The sequence below is a fragment of the Rousettus aegyptiacus genome, unplaced genomic scaffold, assembly GCF_014176215.1.
Source record: "Rousettus aegyptiacus isolate mRouAeg1 unplaced genomic scaffold, mRouAeg1.p scaffold_m13_p_7, whole genome shotgun sequence".
Taxonomy (NCBI): Eukaryota; Metazoa; Chordata; class Mammalia; order Chiroptera; family Pteropodidae; genus Rousettus; species Rousettus aegyptiacus.
Window position 1 is genome coordinate 22,587,469 of NW_023416310.1, and position 22,274 is coordinate 22,609,742.

The following is a 22,274-nucleotide window of genomic DNA, read 5'->3' on the forward strand; positions in this document are numbered from 1 at the left end:
CAACTCGCAGCGCTGCTTCCCACGGTGGCTGTCAGGAGGGAGCACCCAGGGACAAGGGGTCCCACAAGGGTCAGCCACCCCTCACGGACCTCACCTGGAGCTGCTCTGCCGCGGCCCAGCTGCAGCTACACAGCCCTGGAGCCTTCTGATTGGCTCAGCCTTGGCCCCTCTCATATTCGTTTCCGGGTGAGAGGTGCCTGGTCGCCCCAGCAACCGAGAAGCACTCTGCGCTTAGCTCACTCTTGGCTCCTTCCAAGCCGCGGAGCTGGCGACTCAGGGGAAATCGCAGAGTCAAGAAAATCTCTCCAGCACCTCTCTGCCAAGTAAGTGCCCCTCTTCCCAATGCCCCGAGCGCGGAAGGGCGCCTTTAAGTGGAACTCTCATTGGGCCACGCTCGGCCCTTGGTAACTTCGTACTGGTGTGACATATTTCCTGAGCGTCTGCGCTGGAGATGGGGTGGGGGCGCGGAGAGCCCTTGGCCTGGAAATCTGGAGACAGGGATTCCAGTTCTGATTTGGCCGTTAGTTTGCTGTTGTGACACCTTAGGCAAGTGCCAACCTCTCTGTTTCCTCTATGGTGCCAGTCGATCTCGATCTGTTAGGTTCCTTCTAGCTCAAACATTCCAAAAATTTCGAATGTGGAACTATTTAAGAGCAATTGAAAACAGTTCGGTTTCTTGAATGATAAAAGTGCTCTGATTAATAAGCATTTAACGATTGCTTCCCAAGTGCCATTCTTTTTTACTTGGTCTCCATTCCAGTCTCATTCTGTTTTTACCCCACCCTCACATCCTACCCCTCATCATTTACTATCTTTATTTCCTTTCCTTCTGTCTGCCAAATCAGAGATTCCTCACTCCACCTTACCACAAGACAATCAATAGATCATATAGGCTACCCAAGAGAAATAAAAATATATCCATATAAAAACTTATACATGAGCGTTCATAGCAGCATTATTCATAACAGCCCAAATTGGCAAAACCCAGCTGTCCATCAACTGATTAATGGATAAACAAAATGTGTTATTTTTGTGCAATGAACTATTATTTGGCAATAAAAAGAGATGAAGTACTGATACATGCTACATGATGAATCTTGAAAACATCATGCCGAGTAAAAGAAGCCAATCACAGAGGACTACATATATTGTATGATTCCACATATCTGAAATGTCCAGAATGTGCAAATCCATAGCGACAGAAAGTAGATTAGTGGTTGCCAGGGGTTGAGGCTAGGGCGAGGGTGGGGGAAAATTAAAGGAATGGAGAATAACTGCTAATGGGTACATGATTTCTTTTTGGGGTGATTAAAATAGTCTAAAATTAGATTGTGGTGATAGTTACATAACTGAATATTCTAAAAAACATTGAATTGTATACTTTTAAAGGATAAATTTTATGGTATTTAAATTATAAATTAATAAAGCTGTTATAATAAATAAACCAAGAAATAAATATCATCTAGACATAATTATTTATTTCCCCAAACCCTCTGCTGAACAAATGGAATGCCAAGTAACCATATGCTTGTGATCATAATAAGTGAGTCTATTTGATTAGCTCTTAAAGCACATTTGTTATGGGTCTCATGACATAAAAATATTTACATTTATATGACTTTTCCTAAATCTTTTAAAACAGCTGCAGAAGTGTATAAGATAAACTTTATATTTCCAAATGGAGACAAGTATGGTAAGCATACATTTCAATTACTTTTTCTATACAGGTTAAAATTAAATAGCTTAAGTGTAAAAAAAAATGAGACTCATATTTTATAAAACTACTATTGGCACATTAACGCCATTAAACAAAATAACATAGGAATACTACTAGATGAACAGATTTTAAGTATAAATTCTAATGTTAAGTCTAGGCAGTATGCCTTGATAACCTATCAGTCTATCAGTCTTCCTAGTTCTTGCATCTCAATGATTATAAGACCATCTAAGCTCCTCATCTGTGGTCTCACTTGTTTCAGTACTAAGAAGACAAAGAGACACATAGGTGCAGTTTTGATTAGGCCTGAATATAAATACTTTATCATGTAGTCAAACAGAGTTTCCATTTATAATCTTCAGTATTTCTCTCTTGTTTAGATGGTGATTGTACAAGGACATCTTCTGGAATCTTTGAGAGAAATGGAATAGGTATTCATACCACTCCTGATGGGATTGTCTATACAGGAAGCTGGAAAGATGACAAGGTATTGTTGTTGGTTTGAATACTGACAATAGATAAGTAAACTTATTGGTTAAATAATTCCAGGTATTTCACAGTTAATTAAAAACACATGAGTAGATTGTATAACAATAAACCAATTATTATATTTAACATATATGAACATATGAGTAATATTAAACTCATGTATAGAGCTAATCATCATTATCTTTCTAATCTCCTGTTCATTGGGTAAAGCTAAACTTACTATGTAATTTTCTCTTTTAATCCTTGAAGCCACCTCCTGAGGTAGGTACCATTAATACTCCTATTTTACAAATGAGGTAAATCAGGCTCAGATTCCTTGCCTAGCTACTAAGTGATTAAACAAGAATGTGTACCCAGGTCTGCTTGAATACAGTTTTTGTTCTTAACATTTGTACTGTTTCTTGGGCTAACAAAACTGGTTGCCCTTTAAGATTTTTGATATATTCAAGGTATCTCAGAGACCCCTACTATCATCATGGTGTGTTCAAACCATGATGTTAAGTGTCCCATGTCAGGAACATTTGACCTGGGGGAGCTTCACAGAGAGACACATATGAAGGGTAGTGATTAAAATGTCATTTAAAAGGTAATACAATGATAGATTAAATTAAACTAAGTGGATGATAGACATATGTGTACATTTTCAAAGTATTCCAGGGAAACCGAAGGTTAGTTCCTTAGGTCATTTCCTTTGTTACAAACAGATGAATGGTTTTGGAAGACTTGAGCATTTCTCAGGAGCAGTATATGAAGGACACTTTAAAGACAATATGTTTCATGGACTGGGGACTTACACATTCCCAAGTGGGGCAAAGTACACTGGAAATTTCAATGAAAATAGGTAAGCTTAAAATAAAAAGTCACTATAGTTCTAAAAGATTCTTTTCAGGCATGTTCGTTTAAGTATATTATATTTAGTTAATGCCAAATATTCTTTTGTAATACATTTTGTTAAAATTATTTTTAACATATTTGGTAGGAAACGTGGGGTTATTTGAGGGGAGAAAAAAATGTTATGAGATGCTGAGCATCATGAACCTCAAAAAGAAAATATTGTTTATGGTGATAATCTGTTAGCCTTTTCATTTACTTTCTCTTGACCCCGCTATTCATATAGAACCTTTTGCATTTGCATTCAGCTTATAAATTGAAAGCTTATTTCAATTATTGAGAAATGTAAGCAAAAATTACTTTCACTGGAAATATCCTGATAAATTTTTTAAAAGTAGCCTTGGGGATAATTTTGTAATTGTTTATTTCATTTTGATCTGATATGTGTGTGTATTTTTACTAGACTAATTTTAAAAATGTAGGCAAAATTGTAATTTTCAAATTGTAGAAAGGTACCCACTTTGCCAGCTTAATCTTCACACTGAATACCATACCATGTCATCCAAAGGTTCATGTTCATTTATAAATACCCCTTAATTAATTATTTCCAGAATTGAAAATCCAGCCTAATTGTCATGAGGTGGTTGATATGAATACATTTTAAGGAGGGCAAAAAAGTATTCACTACATTGACTCCAAGTCTGTGATGATAACACATAAACTTTTTCCAGTGATGTTAATAGAGGGAAAAAAATCTAACCCATGGAATAAATGTCTGTCTGTTTATGTGAAGTGCATTTTTACCACTCCAAAGAGTCCAAGAAAATACCAGCACAGAATAGTACCTCAAACATAGTTGATGGTCAATAAATATTTGTCAAATAAATAAATTACCTAATATGAACTTTACATTTTTAACTGTTTTGTTTTTGTGTAAACTTAGCATATGTAATCCTAAAATCTCGAACACCAAATTTGATATAACGACAGTTCTTTTGGAATGGTAATAGTAATAGTTTTTTATAGTATAGAAAAGCAAGATTCTGAGTTTTAAATCAAAGTTTGAAAGTGGAAAGATATAATTCTTCAGACAGAGTATATACTATATCACAGACTTGATAATCTTGTATCTGGACTATAAATTCTTGCTCTTTGTTAATTAACAAACTGATCCTTTACTATTGCAGGGTAGAAGGTGAAGGACAATATACTGATATTCAAGGACTAGAATGGTGTGGTAGTTTTCATTTCACAGCTGCTCCAGGCCTGAAACTAAAGCTCTACATGTAGATACTCTGCATTAAAGTTGTAATATACTAATTGAAGCATTTAGTTGTAAGGAAGTCAAACCTGTCATCTGAAATAACTTCATACATTACTTCTATATTGTAATTTTGCCAATAAAACCATCATTCACTTATGTCTTTTTGAATTTTATTTTTATCATCTTATAATTAGTTTAAAATAAATTACGTGATTCAGTTGAGAGTTTGCTCATTTTAATAAACACAGCAGAACTAATCCTATTCAATCTTTGTGCCTGAGTTTTGTCATCTTTAAAAAGTTTATCTATGTGTTAAAGGAAACTCAAGAAAATGAAAAGACAATCCACAGAATGAAAGAAATTATTTAGAAATCACAAAGCTGATAAATGTTTAGTTTCCAGAATATATAAAGAACTCAGATATAAATGTATATAAATAAAAAGACAACCCAATTTAAAAATGGGCAAAGGGTTTGAATGACATTTCTTCAAAGAAAATATATAAATGTCTAATAAGCAAACAAAAAGATGCTCAACATCATTCTTTAGGGAAAAATATGAATTGAACCCACAGTAAAATACACTTCACAATCACTAGGATGGCTGTATTAAAAAAAAAAGACCAAAAACAAAAAAACAGACAATAACAAAGGATGGCAAGGATGGGAGGAATTGGAAACCTCAAACATTTCTAGTGGGAAGGTAAAATGATTCAGCCTCTTTGGAAAACAGTTTCTCAAAAAGGTAGAAATATAGTTACCATATGACCTAGCAATTCCTAAGTATATAGCCAAGAGAATTGACTTATACAGGAAATGTCCATAGCAACATTATTCATAACAGCCCAATACTGGAAATAACCCAGACGTCCATCAACTGACAAATGGATGAACAAATCTGGTGGATCCATCCAGTGGAATATTATTGAGCCATAAAAAGAAATGCGGCACTGACACATGCTACAACATGAATGAATCTTTAAAATATTGTAGTAAGTGAAATAATCCAATCACAAAGGCCACATATTGTGTAGCTGTTATGCAAAATGTCCAGTAGATGACTGGCTGCCAGGGGAGGGAGGAATTGGGATACATGGAGTTTCTTTTAGGGATGATGGAAATGTTCTAGAAATCAGTGGCGATAGTTACACAGAATTGTGAGTACTAAAAACCACTGAATTGTCCACATTAAGGAGACAAATTTTATGTATGGTAAGTGAATTATATTCCAATTTTCTAAAAAGTAGGTCTTTTGTGTCTCACATATGCTATGATTAGAAAGCTTCTTTGCCTTTTATATAAAATAATTTTTAAAATGACCGGAACAGTACAAAACATATACCTATTAAAAATTACAATAAAGACACTGCTGGTGGGACTGCAAATTGGTACAGCCACCATGGAAAACAGTATGGAGGTTCCTCAAAAAACTAAGAATTGATCTACCATATGATCCACCAATCCCTCTACTGGGTATTTACCCCCAAAGACTTGAAAACTCATATCTATAAAGATATTTGCACATCAGTGCTCATAGCAGCATTACTCACAGTGGCAAGGACATGGAAGCAACTGAAGTGTCCTATGATAGATGACTGACTAAAGAAGCTGTTCTCCATATATACAATGGAATATTACTCAGCCATAAGAAGAGATGAAATATTGCCATTTGCAACAACATGGATGGCCCTCGAGATAATCATGCTAAGCGAAATAACCAGACAGAAAAAGTTGAAAATCACATAATATCACTTATATGTGGGATATAAACCTGAAAGCAACAAATGAGCAGGACAAACAGAGAGAGATTCATGAGCATGGACTATAGACCAGTGGTTATCAGAGGACTATAGAGTAGTGGTTACCAATAGGGTGGAGGAGGAGGAGGGAGGTAGACGGGTTAAAGGGGGTCAAATCTAGGGGGGTAGAGGGAGGGTGAAGTGGGTAAAGGGGATCAATTATATGGTAGCTGAAGGAAACTGGACTTTGGGTGGTAAACACACAATAGAATATACAGATGTCAAATGATAATGTACACCTGAAAATTGTATGATTGTATTAACCAATGTTACCCCAATAAACTTAATAAAAAAATGTTTTACAATAGTGGCTCTAGGGAAAAAAACTACAATAAAGACCTGAGTGTTTCTGCTAAAGCAGTTTTTCTAAAACTGACAAAAAATGGTATATACAATAGATAACTTCTATATCATATTTTTTCATTTAAAAATATTAAAATTTTATTTCTCAATATATGATTGCCAAAATTTTTAATTTTTTGTTGTACCACTATAAATGTGTATTGAAATATTTTTTTAAATATTGAAATAAAAATGGTATTTTTGTTTCTCATAATAATAGCTTTGTATTTAATTTCAAAAGTCCTTGTTTATAAGTGTTCAAAGATACATTTTAAAAATTAGACATTTTTGGATTTGTTGCTTAGCATTAACTGGTATGGTTTAAGAATTAAATATTACTGTACTGTAATTTATAAGGAGATAAATACTGAACAAGTTAAGATAAGGAGAGAGGCTGTTATCAAGGACCAGGACATATAATGCAAATCCAAAATTTCTGGAAAATAAAGAAAAATAACTGCTTTACAGCCAACTAAATTTTCCCAGTATTTTTCTTCAAATTACTTAAAGTAGCAAGATTTTTACTTATAAAATCTTTAACTTTTTATTGATATATAAATAACTTCTCAATGCTCATTTCCAGTTTTCTAAGACACTAAAGTCATCTCTCTTAAACAGTTTTCTTTCTTTTACTCCTTGAAACTAAAGGCAGTACAGTTATTTGATTAGTTGATGCTAGAATTTGACCTGCTGCTTATATAATTAGAAGAGACACTAGTTTTTCCTCATTTAAAAGCCTAGTTAGCATATGACAGTCTCGTTTCCGGGCAAGTCAAACCTCTCTACAGCTTCTTTTTATAACCTTTAAGTTAATTCAGAATCCACAGAAGCCTTGATCCAAGGATGATATAATCACAGCAAGCACCATGGGGTAAGTGTGTGCTTTTATGTGCTTTGAGAGGCATTGAGAAAAGAAATATTTTCATAGGAGGAAAAATTCCATTAATCTTTAATTAGTAATTTTGATTCAAAATATGTTAATATTCATTTAAAGTATCCCTTTAAAGAAATAACTTTTTATTTCAAAGTATAAAAATTTATAAAACATTCATTTTCTTGATTAGTTTTTAAATTATGTCATAATCTGCCTTTGCAGGTACTCTCAACTAATGAAATGTTTGGGACTGAAGAGTTTTGTACATTTACATATATTTAATTAAATCTTGAGTTAAATTTTAAGAGCAATCTTAAAGAAAAGATGACAGGATTCTTGATTTTAGAAGCAGATAAAACCAACATGCTTATGCCTCTTTGGGATAAAGAATAAAGAATGAAAAATATTAGGAATAAAGGAAGGTTGATTTGTGCCTTTTGTAACACAGAAAAAGGATAGAGGGGTTTACTCCTCTACACAGAAAAATGTATGCTGATTAATTACACAGTGACATTAGTGAATCTTAATTCTAAACCCTTTCCAGGGTTTTGGGAGCATGATGAGAAGAATTGGGTTTCACTTGAAAGCTTCCCATTCTTAAGTGAGAATAGCATTCCACTATAATTAGTATTGGAATTATATAGATTTTTATGTGCTGAAATAATATTATTATGAAAATCTAGAAATGTATTTGTATTACCCTTTTGTCTTTTTTATTAGTTCCTTTCAATACAAATTATATTGCTGCAAATGGCATAGCCATTTTATTGAAGGCACTTCCGAAGTATATAATATAAATGATAAAAAATTTATACTAGAGAAAAGTCGTTTTGACACATTTATACCAGTTTACATGAATCTACATTTTTATTAATATCGTGGGCTTTGAAAATGCATCTAAACCAGGTTGAAACCTCAGAGGCTTTTGAAAGGAAGATTATCATACTATTGTTAACTTTTGATACGAATATAAAGATTAACACAGATGAGTGCCTTGTACAAATTTCTCCCTCCTTCCTTCTTTTTTCTTTAATGGCAGAAATTTTAACCTTTAAGGGGGTCGAAGATCACTTTAAGAAACTTTGGAAACCAGCCCACGCTCTCTGCAAAAACATGTAAAATCATACGAAATTTTGCACTCAATTTCAGGAGATTTATAAATGGTCTGAATTCCAATGTGTGGAAATCAGGTTAAGAACCTTTGATTGGAGTATAACTTATACCGAATTATATTTTTCTTAGTTTTTCGATTTTTATAAACTATAAGAATCTTCAAGTTAATACTTTTTGCTAATTTCCTCTCAGGGACAATGTTGAAGATGCTTTTTCTCCCACTGACCACCTTTCAACACACACACACATACACACATACACACACGATTTATATGAGAGTGAAGCAGTTTCACCAATATCTATAGTGTTGACAATTACATTACTACTGCTTGTCCCCAGTGACTTGATTAATCATTTGTGCTTTCAGGAGTGCCAAAAATCACTTTGGGAATCATGGAAGAAAAAATATCCTCTTTATTTTATTGTAAGGTGTTTTCGGTGCCCCAAATAAGATGAATTAAACCATAAATGCTAAATATGATATAGGACACACTTCTCATTGGTAGGTTCATGATTATTTTATTGTTTGCCCCTACCTTTAAAAAGAGTGGTTAGTATTAACATCCATTTAAGTCTTCCTAAAATAATCAGAAAAATAAAAAGAGAAAGTGGCAGCTGATCAGATGTTCAAATTTGTCTATTGGAGGAAACCTCTAGAATTTATCTTCTGAGAAGAGAAAGTAGCCATTTCAAAAAAAATCTTTTTTTGACATATAAAGGCACTGCATTCTCAAATAGCTTTGATTTTAGTAGCCCCTAACAAAAATAAAAATAAAAAGGATATGCTGGCATGGTTTTACTGAGTAACAAAGAGGCAAATATTGGAAAATTCTTATGCTCTCTAGAAAGCTTCCTCCCTCTCTTAAATTTTCACTGGATTTCTTATGGAGAGTGTGGGTGAGTGGGGTTGGTAGAGATGGTACATAGGGTGGGTAAAGGGATAATCAGGGAGAAGCAGAATAACCTTACTGTGTAAGGTACCCTGACATCTGCTATTTACCATAACACCTGAGCAAAGGATGAACAATGGGAAAAAAGAGATGGTTGCATTTCTTTGCTGAGATACTTTTCAATACTCTTTCCTTATCTCCTAGCAGTTAGTTATTCAGTGCACTCCCAATTGACATCTGGGGAAAATAAAAGTTAAGCCTCTGCTAAAATTGTAAAACCAATCAGTTCATCGTTATAGCATATTCAGCCTCCTTTTAGTTTCCCAGTTCAAGTAAGGATAGAATAGCTTAAAAAATTCTTTCATGGATATATTCTTCACTCTTTTTCCGGGACACACATGTAACTCATGTATTACCTTTGAAATGTTGCTTCTATCTGTGCCTTCCCTTCCTTCCTAATAGTCACTTCCCTAATTTAGGTCATCATCACCTTTTCTTGGACCATTAAAGGTGTCTACTCACTGGCCTCTTTGTGGCAGCTCTTTCCTCTACACTGCCACAAGAGGCATCTTCTTACTGAAGATGTGATCTGGATACTCCCTTGCTTAAAAAATTGCAGTGACTCCTTACTCTCTCCACTGCGGAGCAAGATCTCCAGAAGATATTCATGGCCCTGTGTCTGTCCTCAATCTGCTTGTCTAGCCTTACCTCTACTCTACCCTTGTTGCTCCCTAGGATCCCAAAATCTACCTACGCCTTGTAGCTTTCTACCTCTGCTTCCTTGCTGATCTTTTTTTTTTTTTTTTTTTTTTTTTTACCATTTTTACATATTGTTCAAAACCCAGCTCAAATCTTATCTTCCTCATGAAACTTTTTCGAATTCTTACAACTGGAACTCATCTTTTCTCCTCTGAAAGCTTTAAGGATTTTATAATTTCTTACTGCATTTGTCACAATTTGACATATGCTCTAGTTATCTGAGTGTTTCATTTTTCCTACTAGATTGTAGGTTCCTTTCAGGAAGAACGGTGTCATCTTTGTATTTTTCCCAGTACTTGACACAAGGTATGTGCTTAATAAATGCTTATTGAATTGAAAAGAACTGTATTTCCTATAATCCACAAAGGAAGCTAAAAGCTTAATTTTAGGGAGACTTCCTTTTTTCTTCCCCAAAAGAGTGGACCCATTTTCCACTATCTGGGAGCTTAAATTCCTATCTGAAAAGCTCAAATGAATGTATAAGATCCAAAATATGAGTGTTGCAATAGAGAAAGGGTAAAAACAAGGACTGGAGGAGTGTCACATTAGAGGCTTCTGAAGAGTCAACAATGTGTTGCTAATAAGTAGAAAACACACATAGGCTCAAAGGAAATGAGAGAAAAGTTTCAAGAATTGAAAATGATTCTCGGTTCTAGACAACTTCCTGAGGGCCTGCATATCAGTAAGATTGGGTTCATCTGTATATGATGAAAAAAGCAAAATAATAGTGGCTTAAATAAGCTAGAAGCTCACTTCTCTCTTATATTACAAAAAAGAAACCAAAAAACAAAGGAAGGCCATCCAGAGCTGTCAGAGCAGGTCGTTGCGTGAGGGGCCCAGGTTCCTACTATCTTGCTCTTCTGCCATCTTTAGTATATTACACCATGGCCCAAGGAAGTGCTAGGATTCCATCTGTATCACTGGTGTTTGACCAGCAGAAAGAAGAAATGGGAAGAAAAAGATGTGTTCTCTCTTTTAAGGAGACTTCCCAGAGATTACTCATACTCTTTCTATTTCATGGGGAGAACCTAGCTGTGAAAAAGAGAGAACGTAGTTTTTTTAACTGGGTTACTAAAGGAAAAAGGGAGACTGGATACTGGGTAGCAGTGACAGGCAGAGCCAGTATCAGGCCTTATATTTCCTTCAGGACAAAGAACAGCATTATGCACAAAAAAAAATCTTTTAAGAAAAATTATCTGTAAAGTTAAGAAGAAAACAAAGAGCAAGCCAAGCTAGGAATAAACATAGATTTGCTTAGGATAAAGGACAGGGGTCTTGACAAAATGACAAAGGTGACTGAGTAAGCCTCTGGTTGCCCCTATTGCCCACATCCTAACCTGTGGCCCCGCCCCCACCATCATCTCCCTTAATCCTCACATTTGCACTGTAAGGTTACCATAATTATTACTACGCCAATCATACACATCAAGAAACCAAAGCCAAGATTACGGAAAGAGGAAAAGCTAGAATGCTGTATTGGAATTGGAAGTGTTGGGTTGAAATCTGACGAGATATCAGAGTGAACTCATGAGTTCTAATATATATTGATAGCTAAATATATTCAAATAAATATAAATTTTGAAAAATGATTCAATGACTTGGCCAAACTGCCCAAGAGGCTTCAGATAATGAAAAATAAGTAAAACATATATAGCTGGCTTGGAACTTGCCATACTACTCACAAAAATCAGGTAAATCACAGAATATTTTCCGAATGGATTTGTACTTAATTTTGGCTGTAGATCACCTCAATTAGCCCCTACAGAATAACTTATTACAATTCTATTTCACTTGTCACTTGAAGTAGGTGATTTCATTTAATGTGGGATACTTAGGAAAATCTCTAGATTTGTGGCTTTTATTTTAGGGTAAAATGGACTACTTTGACCTCTTCTGATTCAGCAAAGCCTCATAAGCCACATCAGAGTATGCCAGCTATATTTTTAAATACACAGAAATTTCTTTTTATTAGTTGTCCCAAAGATAAAAACACCAAGTGACTTAAAAATTAAACAACTTAGAGAAGCAAGAACTTTTACTTTTTACTTTGTGTATTTTTAATTAGAAATTTTTAACAATGACAGTATATATAATAAAACTTTTGGGATATAAAATTATAGGGGAAAAAAGAATAGTATAAATTACAAGGTACCTGTCATTATCAATGGAATTTTTTTTTATAGAAACTCTAGAGAAATCAGGAAGACTTCCTAAAACATGGTGTGATGTCTACTGGCGGAGACAGGCCATGAGGTGAGTGAGACTGCAAAGAACACATAAACTGAAGGTTTAGTTTAAACCACTGCACTCCTACTTAGTTTAAATCAGTACTTGTAGTTTACTCTTGAAGTGCAAGTATTATAAATTACTTCGAAGAATTTTGCAGCCTTTTCTGTTATGGAATTGTTATTAATTAGCAGTCAGGACTAACAGCTACTTTATAAACTAGACATGTGATATCAGAGTTGTAGAGCATATATGAATGCATACCCAGTACTGAAACAATGATCAACTATGTTTTAATTGATTTCTATTTTGGATGTCTTTAGAGATTGCAAAAAAAAAACAACCTTAAGAAAACAACATTTATATTCAACTAATATTTACTGAGTCCTTACTTTATGCTAGGTTTTGTGATGTAATAGCTATGTGGGCTAGGGAAGTATTGTTCTCATTTTGCAGTCGAGGAAATGTAGGTTTATAAAGGTTAAATAAGGTCCCCAGAATTACAAGAGTAAATAAGTAACAGAGCTGGGATCTGAAGCTAGATATACTTAAGAAAAAAAGTCCTATAGTTTAAAACATTATTTTTAAGTTTCATAACTAAAAGTGTACATTGTAAAACAAACAAACAAGCCCATCCCCCCCCTCATCTCTCTTTCTAAGCATATCCACTATTAGTAGTTTAGCATAAATCCTTCCATATTTTTCCTTTTGTTTAATGTACTTTTTATTGTATCATTCCTGTCTACTTAAAAACATTAATGAACAGAGGACATTGGATTTACTAGATATTGAATAGTATAAACATCTGAATATTAACTGAGATGCTCATTCAACTAACATTAGGCATCCAACTGTAGAGACTCACAGAAGAATAGAATTCACTCTGTTTCCTAGGGACTCATAATCTGGAGTGCAGTGGTTCTTAAAGTTTTTATTTTTTTATGCCCACAACACCTGGTCTTCCTAGGTGGAATCCCATCAAATACTAACCAGGCCCGACCCTGCTTAGCTTCTGAGATCAGATGAGATCGGGCATGTTCAGGGTGGCATGGCCATAGACTTAATTTGGTTTTGAGAGAGTATATATATGGACTCCTTTGGGAATCTGATGTGAGCTCTGAACCTTCTTCCCAGAAGGACATAAACCTACATAAAATTTTGCCTATGGATACCCTGAGAGCATATGGACTCCTGCTCTTGTAGAAGATTTTTAAATTAATAATTTAACATAAATAATATAATAAAAGTGTGGACAAAATACTATGGCAGCACAGAAAAGCAAGGACCTAATTCTATCAAGACATGTCAAGAAAGACAGGGAAGAGTGATACTTGCACAGAATCTTGAAGGGCATAAGGAGTTTGATAGCTAGCCCAGGTTAAGAGAAGACTGCCCACTGAGGAACAACATTTACAAAGCCCAGAGGCTAGAAAGGACAGGGAACCACAAGACCGTCTTTGTGAGAGGAGCCCAGGTTTTGTATGAGAGTGACTGAAGATGAGTTTGCAGAGCTTGACCGAGGCCGGATCATGAAGACAGAGGTCTTTTGTGTTAGGATGTTTGGACTTTAGGAGTCACTGAAGGATTTTGATCAAGATTTTCTTAAGTAGGTGAGAAGTCAATAATTAATGGGTAACTAAATAAGTGATCATGGAAATAATAATTTGGATAACAGAATACGATATAAAAAGGAGACAAGGCTATTTAATTCAGATTTGTTGGGGAAATCACTGACAAAATAATATGCTATTAAAAAGATATGTTGCTAAAAATCAGATGTAATTCATTGGAAGGTCATTGCTTTTACAAAAGAGATTGAGAGAATAAAGCTCTGAAACTGTCTTTGTGAGATAAAACTCAAAATTCTGGCAGTACATCTGCTGCCTCAAGCAATGCCGCATGAACAATCAAGCTAGTGCCAGTCACTCACGGTGTCTCCATCATTCACTCCTGGTCTGTCACAGCCCCGTGCCCTCTGCTGTCCTCCAGTAGCTACTCACGGACCCTTTGACTTCCCAGTGACTCTTCCACCTGCAAAGAGTAGAAAGAGAAAGAGGGTAAAATGGGTCAGGATCTCAATGTTTCTACACTGAGCTTGTGTTGCTTTTATAAGTATTTTTTGCAATTTAGGTTTTAAAGTAATGTAGTTTAAAGTAAGGCTTACAAATAATGCCATAGCTAGTTCATTTCTATTTGGCTGTACTTAACCTAATAAATCTAATACACCAATATTAGTCTTACCTACTTCTTGGCAGCAGCTTCATAATTGAGGTGAAACTACAAAGTCTGAAGGATATTTTACTTGATAATATTTTTCATATAAAATTTTACTTATTAGATGCTATAAAGGCTTTGAAGACTAAACTTGTACATGTATATGCAATTTTGTATGTATGCTGTATTATAACTTTTTTTTAATATAAAGAAGAATTTAGTCTTTGCCAAAGGGTAGTGCTCCAAAATATTTTTCAGTCTACATGTTTAGATAATGAACTTCTGTTAAAACAAAATTTACAATTTAGCTGAAATAGCACTGATCTTCTGTTTGCCTTTTCTAGCTCATTAATTTAAAAGATGTGTTTCTTTGCTGTTAATATGAATAAATAAAGTTTTGTGCTGTTTTCTTTTTTTCCCAGCTTTACTGAGGTATAACTGACATATGAAATTGTAAGATATTTAAAGTATGTAATGTGATGATTTGATATATACTGTGAAAGGATTCTGCTCCCCTAACATTGAATTAACTAACACATTGATCGCCTCACTTATTTATTTATTTTTTTGGTGAGAACATTTGAGTTCTACTCTCTTAACAAATTTTAATTATGTAATACAGTCTTATCAACTATGGCCACCATGTTATCTAGTAGATCCTCAGACCTTATTTCTCTTATAACTGAAAGTCTGTACCCTTTCACCAATCTCCCTCTATTGTTTTCTTTATGGAAAGAAATCACTAATCATAAACATCCTTTGGAATTTAATTAAATTCAACTTATGTTGTGGGCCCGCCGCTAAAGAGTCTCAAAGTTTTCATGCCTGTAATTTCTAGCAGGTGGTACAAGAATGCAGTAGAGAAGGGATTAACTAATGATGACTTGGAGAATCAAGGCAGGCTTCATGGAGAAGGTGGTTGACTTGAACCTTGAAGGATGAAAAATACTTCATTAGATAAAGATATCTGAGGCATACAGGATGGGAGGAACAAATGCAGAGGAGTGTTTGATGAAGTGCATGAACTGTGATCATGCACACATCTATATCATACATATTAACTACTATAGAGTTTTAATTAAAATACTATAAAATAGAGAAACATCAAATAAGTTCAAGTAGCCCAGTCATTAGCTGTTACAAGTAGCAAAATCACATCAACTAATGTCTAACTGGCTATAGGGACACACTGGGAGTCCCTCCTAGGCAGCCTCTCCAAGGTTCAGAAGAGTGGCCCCAGAGAATACAGTGAGGTACCAGTTTGCAGAGCTGGTGAGCTGCAGTTAGTGTGAAGGGGCTTCTGAGATATAAAATTAAGGTCCCACAGGCAGAGCTGGATCAAGAGACTTGAGGCAGGCTAAAAATTTGGTACTCATTCAAATAAATGTTTTGATAATATAGTCCTGATAAATACAATTATCTCACTCTCAACAGGGCTCTTTTAGTACCACCGATAGATTGGTGCATGTGCACCTCCTTACACCAGCTCTAACCCCATTTTCAAGCCTCACAGCTGGGCTGGGGCCTCTGGTGTGGATGTGAGTTCTTGATTCTGGCTCCTGTAGTGGTAACTTGTTCCCACACGGTACTCACCTCTGAGTAAGGCACTTCAGGCCACAGAAACTGAACAAATGGTTCCTATGCTTGAAGATCTTTGAATCTAGACCCCTTGGAGGGTTGGAGTCCAAAGTTTGCTTTTTCTTTTATCTCTTCTGGTCTTAGGCTAGGGCTTCCAGCTTTGTCCTAGGCAAAATTGCAATGGATAGTAACAATCACTTCCAGAGACTAACAATCACACCATATACTGAGCTGATCAGACTCTTAGAGAAGTTAAGTTGTTTTTTCAAGATAAACTAACAGTTTAAATTATGGAGGTGGGATGTGAATCCAGATCTTCCATACTTCAAAGCTCAGATTCTCCGTCCCCATCCTCTATTGGCACCAAGCTTGGCTCTCAGTGTTGCTCTCAACTAGGTAAAGTGTTAGCTGACCACGAGGTGAGGTGTATTTAACAAAATCTCTTAAGATCCAAAGGAATAAGTCATAGTGTTGATGACAGGCAGTGAGACTGATATCCGTGGGCCAGAGGTCTGACCTGACAGCCATTTTATTCTACTTATTTATGAGGCCCATCTCACTGAGGTTAAAATGGTGTTATCAAATTTCATAATTACTATACTTGCACAGGAAATTGGGACTTGGTAGTGAGCCATTTTATTATTTCCATCAAAACAGGAGCTTATAACTTAGTCGCTTAACCTCTTGACCTCATTTTCCTTATTCGTGAAGTGACAAGATTTGGCTGGCTGATCTCCATGTAACCTTTCAATTCTGATTTTCTTTACCACTAAATGTTGACTCTTTAATTTATACTGGAAGTAGTTCTGGTGGGTGTGGTTTAATTTGGTTTGGTCTTTCCAAACTATGATAAAAAACTATAATATTGGTTCATTAATTTATTCAACACTTATTTATTTGGAACCTGTTCTGTGCTACCTTGATTTAGACCTAGGGGAGCACAGGCTGAATAAAAGTGTCCAAGCCCTCAGGAAATGGAGGTGGTAGTCCAGAATGGGCAATGAAGATGAACAATAAGCAGATAGCATTGCCCTTTATTGGTAAATACTGTGGAGAAAAATAAAGTAATTTTTTAAAAAGGCAGGCAGTGGAGGCTGGGTCCTGCTCTTATATTTATGGTCAGGGAAGGCCTTTTTAATAAGGTGATATTTAAGTGGAGACCAGAAGGCTTACAACTGTTTTTTATCTTTAATAGATGATAGTTTGATATTGTAAATTTGAGACCTTGAAGTTGTCAAGAGATAGGAACGAAATGGGCCTGGTGGAAGTGCCTACAGCTTGAATTTCAACCTATCTTTTCCCCTTCACATTCTTTGTGTCCCAAGATTTTTGCAAAGGAGCTTTTCTCACTTCTAAGATTCTGGACATTCTGACATTTAATGAATCTACTTCTTAATTTAATTTTCCCCAATGGGCATTATGGCTACTAGCAGTAACTTTAAAAAGTTACAACTGAATTTACAGAATTTAAAGAAGTAGGGATTTGTTTAACATTTGAACTTTGCATCCAGATTTACAGCATTTCTTTCTTCAGCTTCATAAACGACAGGCTAGAGGAAGAACCCAAATTAAAGAATGTGTGAGAAGGAGTTAAAGACTCAGGCTGGAAATACTGCTTTCCAAGGGGTGGATTTTGTTTTTGTTTTCTTTTTCTAGATTCATCTTGCATCTACTAGCTCATTCACTGCCTGACACATAGCTTGTTTTGGAGACCAAGAACAGGCCAGGAGTATGGAGTCCCAAGCAGATGAATGACAGATGCTACAGACCGAAAGCAGATCCTCTGGGGGTTAAAAGGAAAAAAGTGGGCAATGAGTGAGATTTCTACGGTGTATTACAAAGTGAGTGAAGAAAGAAAAGGACTGAATTTCCCCCTTAATTCAAAACATAAGAATCTAATATATATAACAAGGAGTAAACTACTGCGGGGCATCCTATTCTGTAACCCTGAGACTCTGAAAGTGCCCTTTAGGGCTGAGATAGAGCACTAAACCTTGTTTCACATTCTTAGCCTGGATTTCCTGTGGCCAAATTCTTCCTCCCTTAGTTTCTACATCCATGACTATTGATTACCAGCTTTTTAGGTGAAAGGACACTTAATTAGTTATTAACAATTAATCAACACTTAATAATTAGAGGAGGATTATGTGCTAAATAGTTACTAATGACAGTGTTTGGCATGTTTATTGTCTCAGTTGAGTAACTTTTATTGAGCTTCTACCCTATGTGAGAATATAGAATAAACATCAGAATTACTAAGACATGGGAAAAATAGCCTCTTTTCTCAAGAAGTTTATAATCTATTTAGAAAATGAAATTACTTATGTAAGATAAGTAACAGTTCAAAAACGTAGTTTTGGTTCCAATTGAATTCTACAGATATTCCAAGAAAGGAGGGATAATTTCCTATTGGGCTAAAGGGGGACAGTTCCAGAGAGGAACAGGCTTGAATTAGACTTTGGAGAATGAGCAGGGATTTGACAATTAGACTAGAGTGAGAAGGGAAGACCAGGTGACAGGGAAAGGGAGAGACAAGGAAGGAATGCAAATGGTGACTAAGACTCAGGAGGCTAGAGAATCTTGTACTTACAGGAAATAAGATTGGAGAGGAAGGCCAGGGACACTGTGGAAGACCTTGAGGTTTTTATTATATTTTATTAAGAAGAGAGCTACTCAAGTTTTTGAGCAGGAGCAAGAGATGGTCAAAGTAATATTTAAAAGAAAATTATCTAGTAGCAGTATAGAGGGTTGATAAACTAGTTAGGATGCTTTTACAGCTTTTTAGGCTCAAAGCAGTCAGGGTTGAACCAAAGAGATGACAATGAAAAAGGAAGGAGGACATTTAAGAAATTTTATAAGGCAAGACTCAGAAGGCTGGTGGATTGTAGGATGAGAGGAGGATCATTCAGAGGTCTTGAGCCCATGTCAACAATGGTACTAGTGACAGAGCTAGGGGAATCTGAAAGGGCTGCCTGGGTAGGCTAAAGATCCCTGATGTGATTTAAACAGGTTGAGTTTGAGGGGACCATGGAATAGCCAAGTGAAAATATTTATTGGAAAGAAATATAAGTGTTACTAGGGATATGCATTTAGTAGGAACAAAATCAGAACAACCAGTTTTGTTTCCCTACCCCAAAATAAAGATGAATACTAAGAAGCAGCTAAAATTGCACAGGGGAAGAACAAGGGATTAGGGAACTGTGAACTACTTTGCATAATTTAAGTTTGGGGTATAGTGTATTTTTTTATTTGTTTGTTTTGTTGTTGTTGTTTGTTTTAGATTGAACAAAAGGACAGTAATGGAAGGCTCTGGGGACTGGAGAACTTGAGAAGGGAGGTCATTGGTTGCTCAGTCATGTGTCACTTAGTAATACTTGAAGATACCTTGTTAGATTTTAGCCTCAGCATTTTAGGGCTGCAAAGATGTTGAGAGCCTCCTCATACTAGAGATGAGAAAACAGAGGCCCAGAGAGGGTGCCTGGCTTTCCCACAGCCCCACAGTGAGTGAGAAGTCAGCGTAGGACTTCTCAGTCCAGTATTGTTCTCATTCCCCCACCTGCCAGTCCACTACCTTCCTACTTGTCTGGAAAACATTTTTACCTAGTCCTATAGTGGGAAGCCTGATGAAAATGTTCACAGACTGCATTATCAGAGAGCAAAATTGATGGCCTATGAAGAGCTCTAAATACACAGCACTGAGGACAGGAAATGATATGGGGCAGCATGTGTGTGCCCAGTTAGAGCAACTCGTCTTCAGGTAAAGGAACTGTTTTCCGGTGTCATCAAAACAAGATGAAATGGGCATAATCTGCACAGAACGATTTCCTTGTAGTGTGCTTAAGCAGCCTGGAATAGATTTCCAGTGAGGTTGTTCAGTGTCATTCCATACATGCTTTTAAAGGTTCTGTAGGACAGGACTGCTATCCAATTATCTGGGATGGGAGAAATATGTAACTTAGTTTGGAGGCAGGAGGATGGAGTACTTCTTTTCTATATTTTATTTATTTGTTCTTGTCCCAACTTGTTACAAAAAGGAAATTGAAATAGTGCAACAAGAGATATAGGAATCAGAATATAGCTTCTTAGCAAAAGCAGCCCCAATATGTTCTGGTGTCTTCATAGACTGTTTCTCCTTGTACCAAACTTACCAGATGTGCTAAGAAATTACTCATGGTTTGGGTTCAGTATGCCTCAGCTCTAGAAAGCGCATGTATGAAATAGGTTGAAATTATAAAAGAAATAATAAACTAATGAGAAATTTACATTTTTCATTGATCAATGTTGACTATATAAAAATGTTGACTATTAGGTTACTGTGCTGTTGGACTCAATAATAACTGGTTATGAGTTATAAGCGCCCTTAGTGAGGATATGTGACAGTTGAGGAGAATGGCCAAGGCAGGCTTACGAAGAGTATGAGATGTGAACTGCCCTTTGAAGGTTGAGCAGGACTTTGCAGAGGGCAGAGGATTTTAATGCTAGGTGACAGGGACTGGGATCCTCAGGTACAAATGCACGTGGCCTTTAAGGAGACTAGTCCTATAGGAAGATGCTATATAGTTTTACTGGCAAGAGGACACTGCTGACCCTAGCATGAGCAGTAGACTATTCTTTGAACTGAGGTTAGAGATTTGCAGGGTTTGTCTGATTCCTCCTGGAGTCTCTGGTCAGTGGGAGGTAGTGAGAAATTACGATCATTCTGAAGGCTGGACTTTATTCTCCTTTCTGGTGGTTCTGAAAGTGCCAAAGGCAGATCCAAATTGCCACTTAAATGGATGTCATTTTATCTGAACTATGAAAAAATACTCCCAGGAGAGACAGCGGTAACCTGGTTTCCCCTCTTACCTAAAAAAGGCTTCAGTGACTGATGATCTATTTCACAAGGTGCTACTAACTCAGCCTTGTGATTCTGATCTTGTGGGTTCTGCAACTGCCTCTGCTCTAGTGGTTGGAATACTTCCTGAGGACTAGTTAAGGTTTTACTATGTTAATATACCCTCTCTGCAAATCAGGGTCATGCCTAGGGCTGGAGGCAGCTTTCTCTGGAGCTCAGGGATCTTTCCTCTCACAATTCTCTTGGGAGCCTCTCTTGCCCTTCATTGTCTTTCTTCTCCAGTCAGGACTGTCCTGGTGAAAACAGTGATGGTCATTTGATTTTCTTTTGAAGTAGGTATTTACCTTGTATTGGGGCAATACTGTGCCTCTTGCACAGTGTCTCTGAGAGGCTCTTAACTTCCACTCAACAAATCCAAGGAGAGAACCTATTTGAAAGGCTGAAATTAAGGTGAGTCAAACCAGGGCAAGAAAAGAGATAGAGCATATCTTCCTGACCAAACCCATAGCCATGAACTATTCAGGCTCACAAAATCAGGTTATGACACATTTATACGTCAGTGGATCAAAAAAAATGAGTCAGAAGAGCCCCTGGAAGTAATAAGGTCTGAAACTTTTGATAAATTTTGATGTCTTAAATGAGGCATTCATAAATTTAAAATAATTATCTCTAGCCATTGTGTTGTCTTGTGTATGTGATAGCATACTGGTGTTCTTTTTTTTTTTTCTGATGGGTGTTGACACATAGCAACTCTATCGAATTACTCTATCCTGACTGATGCTATCAGGTAATCAAAAAGAATTAATGCGGCAGCGGAGTGGAGGTCAGAAGATCTCTGTTATTTCGCATGTTGACATAGAGAATTGCCCATCCTCTGCGCTTTGCCCTCTTCTCACTGGCTCTGAGCACTTTGAGTTTGCTGGCAACGGTGGCACACTAATTATAATTAGATTTGGTGAGGAACCATTTGTTAGGAAATCCCGTTCTCTCTTTGTATTCAAGCCCAGTGGTGGGCACAAGGGACAAATTTCTGCTAGAGATACTTTGCTTGATGGAATAAAATAAGATTTTTTTTTTTCCCTAACAAAAATCACCTCTAAGCTAAACTATTTCTGTATTTAACTCTAGGCCTTTTTTGCTCATGTGAAACATGTGTGGTCAAAAGCATGTTTCTCTTGTTGTTTATCGAATGGCAATTCAATTCACTTCCACAAATATTTGTTGAGCACATGCACAGAATGGAGCTAGGAGCTGGGGATATAGAGATGAATAAAACATTTGCCCTGCTCCCAAATGCCTCACAGTCTGGTGAGGAAACTAGCACTCAGGCAGTTAACTAAAGATG

The 22,274-nt window shown here is 36.2% G+C and overlaps 3 protein-coding genes and 1 pseudogene across 7 annotated transcripts in view; 2 read left to right on the top strand and 2 right to left on the bottom strand.

Annotated features, from left to right (window-relative positions):
* Window positions 1–16,219, bottom strand: part of DHX57 (DExH-box helicase 57) — a 66,036-nt gene extending 49,817 nt beyond the window's left edge. Inside the window, exons 1-2 of one of the 3 annotated variants that reach the window (XM_016162223.2) lie at window positions 16,111–16,219; window positions 14,234–14,334 (exon numbers count right to left, since the gene is read on the bottom strand). The gene's annotated coding sequence lies outside the window, so the exon portion shown is untranslated. Of the gene's footprint in view, window positions 205–14,233; window positions 14,335–16,110 lie in introns of those variants that run through there. The other 2 variants (XM_016162210.2, XM_016162215.2) reach the window with 2 other exon arrangements.
* MORN2 (MORN repeat containing 2) lies at window positions 180–4,518 on the top strand. 3 transcript variants are annotated; one of them, XM_016162274.2, is made up of 5 exons: window positions 180–323; window positions 1,643–1,693; window positions 2,098–2,204; window positions 2,911–3,047; window positions 4,225–4,518. In XM_016162274.2, the coding sequence occupies exons 4-5, from the start codon at window positions 2,911–2,913 to the stop codon at window positions 4,325–4,327; spliced, it is 240 nt and encodes a 79-aa protein (XP_016017760.2). In that variant the 5' UTR covers window positions 180–323; window positions 1,643–1,693; window positions 2,098–2,204; the 3' UTR covers window positions 4,328–4,518. The 3 variants fall into 3 exon arrangements, with proteins under 3 accessions (XP_016017760.2, XP_016017766.2, XP_016017777.2); XM_016162291.2 differs by lacking the exon at window positions 180–323 and adding an exon at window positions 421–546; XM_016162280.2 differs by lacking the exon at window positions 1,643–1,693 and having other exon boundaries at window positions 197–323; window positions 4,225–4,457.
* Window positions 12,192–22,274, top strand: part of ARHGEF33 (Rho guanine nucleotide exchange factor 33) — a 56,672-nt gene continuing 46,589 nt past the window's right edge. Inside the window, exon 1 of the mRNA XM_016162304.2 lies at window positions 12,192–12,330. The gene's annotated coding sequence lies outside the window, so the exon portion shown is untranslated. The remainder of the gene's footprint in view (window positions 12,331–22,274) is intronic.
* LOC118606043 lies at window positions 13,246–13,363 on the bottom strand (annotated as a pseudogene).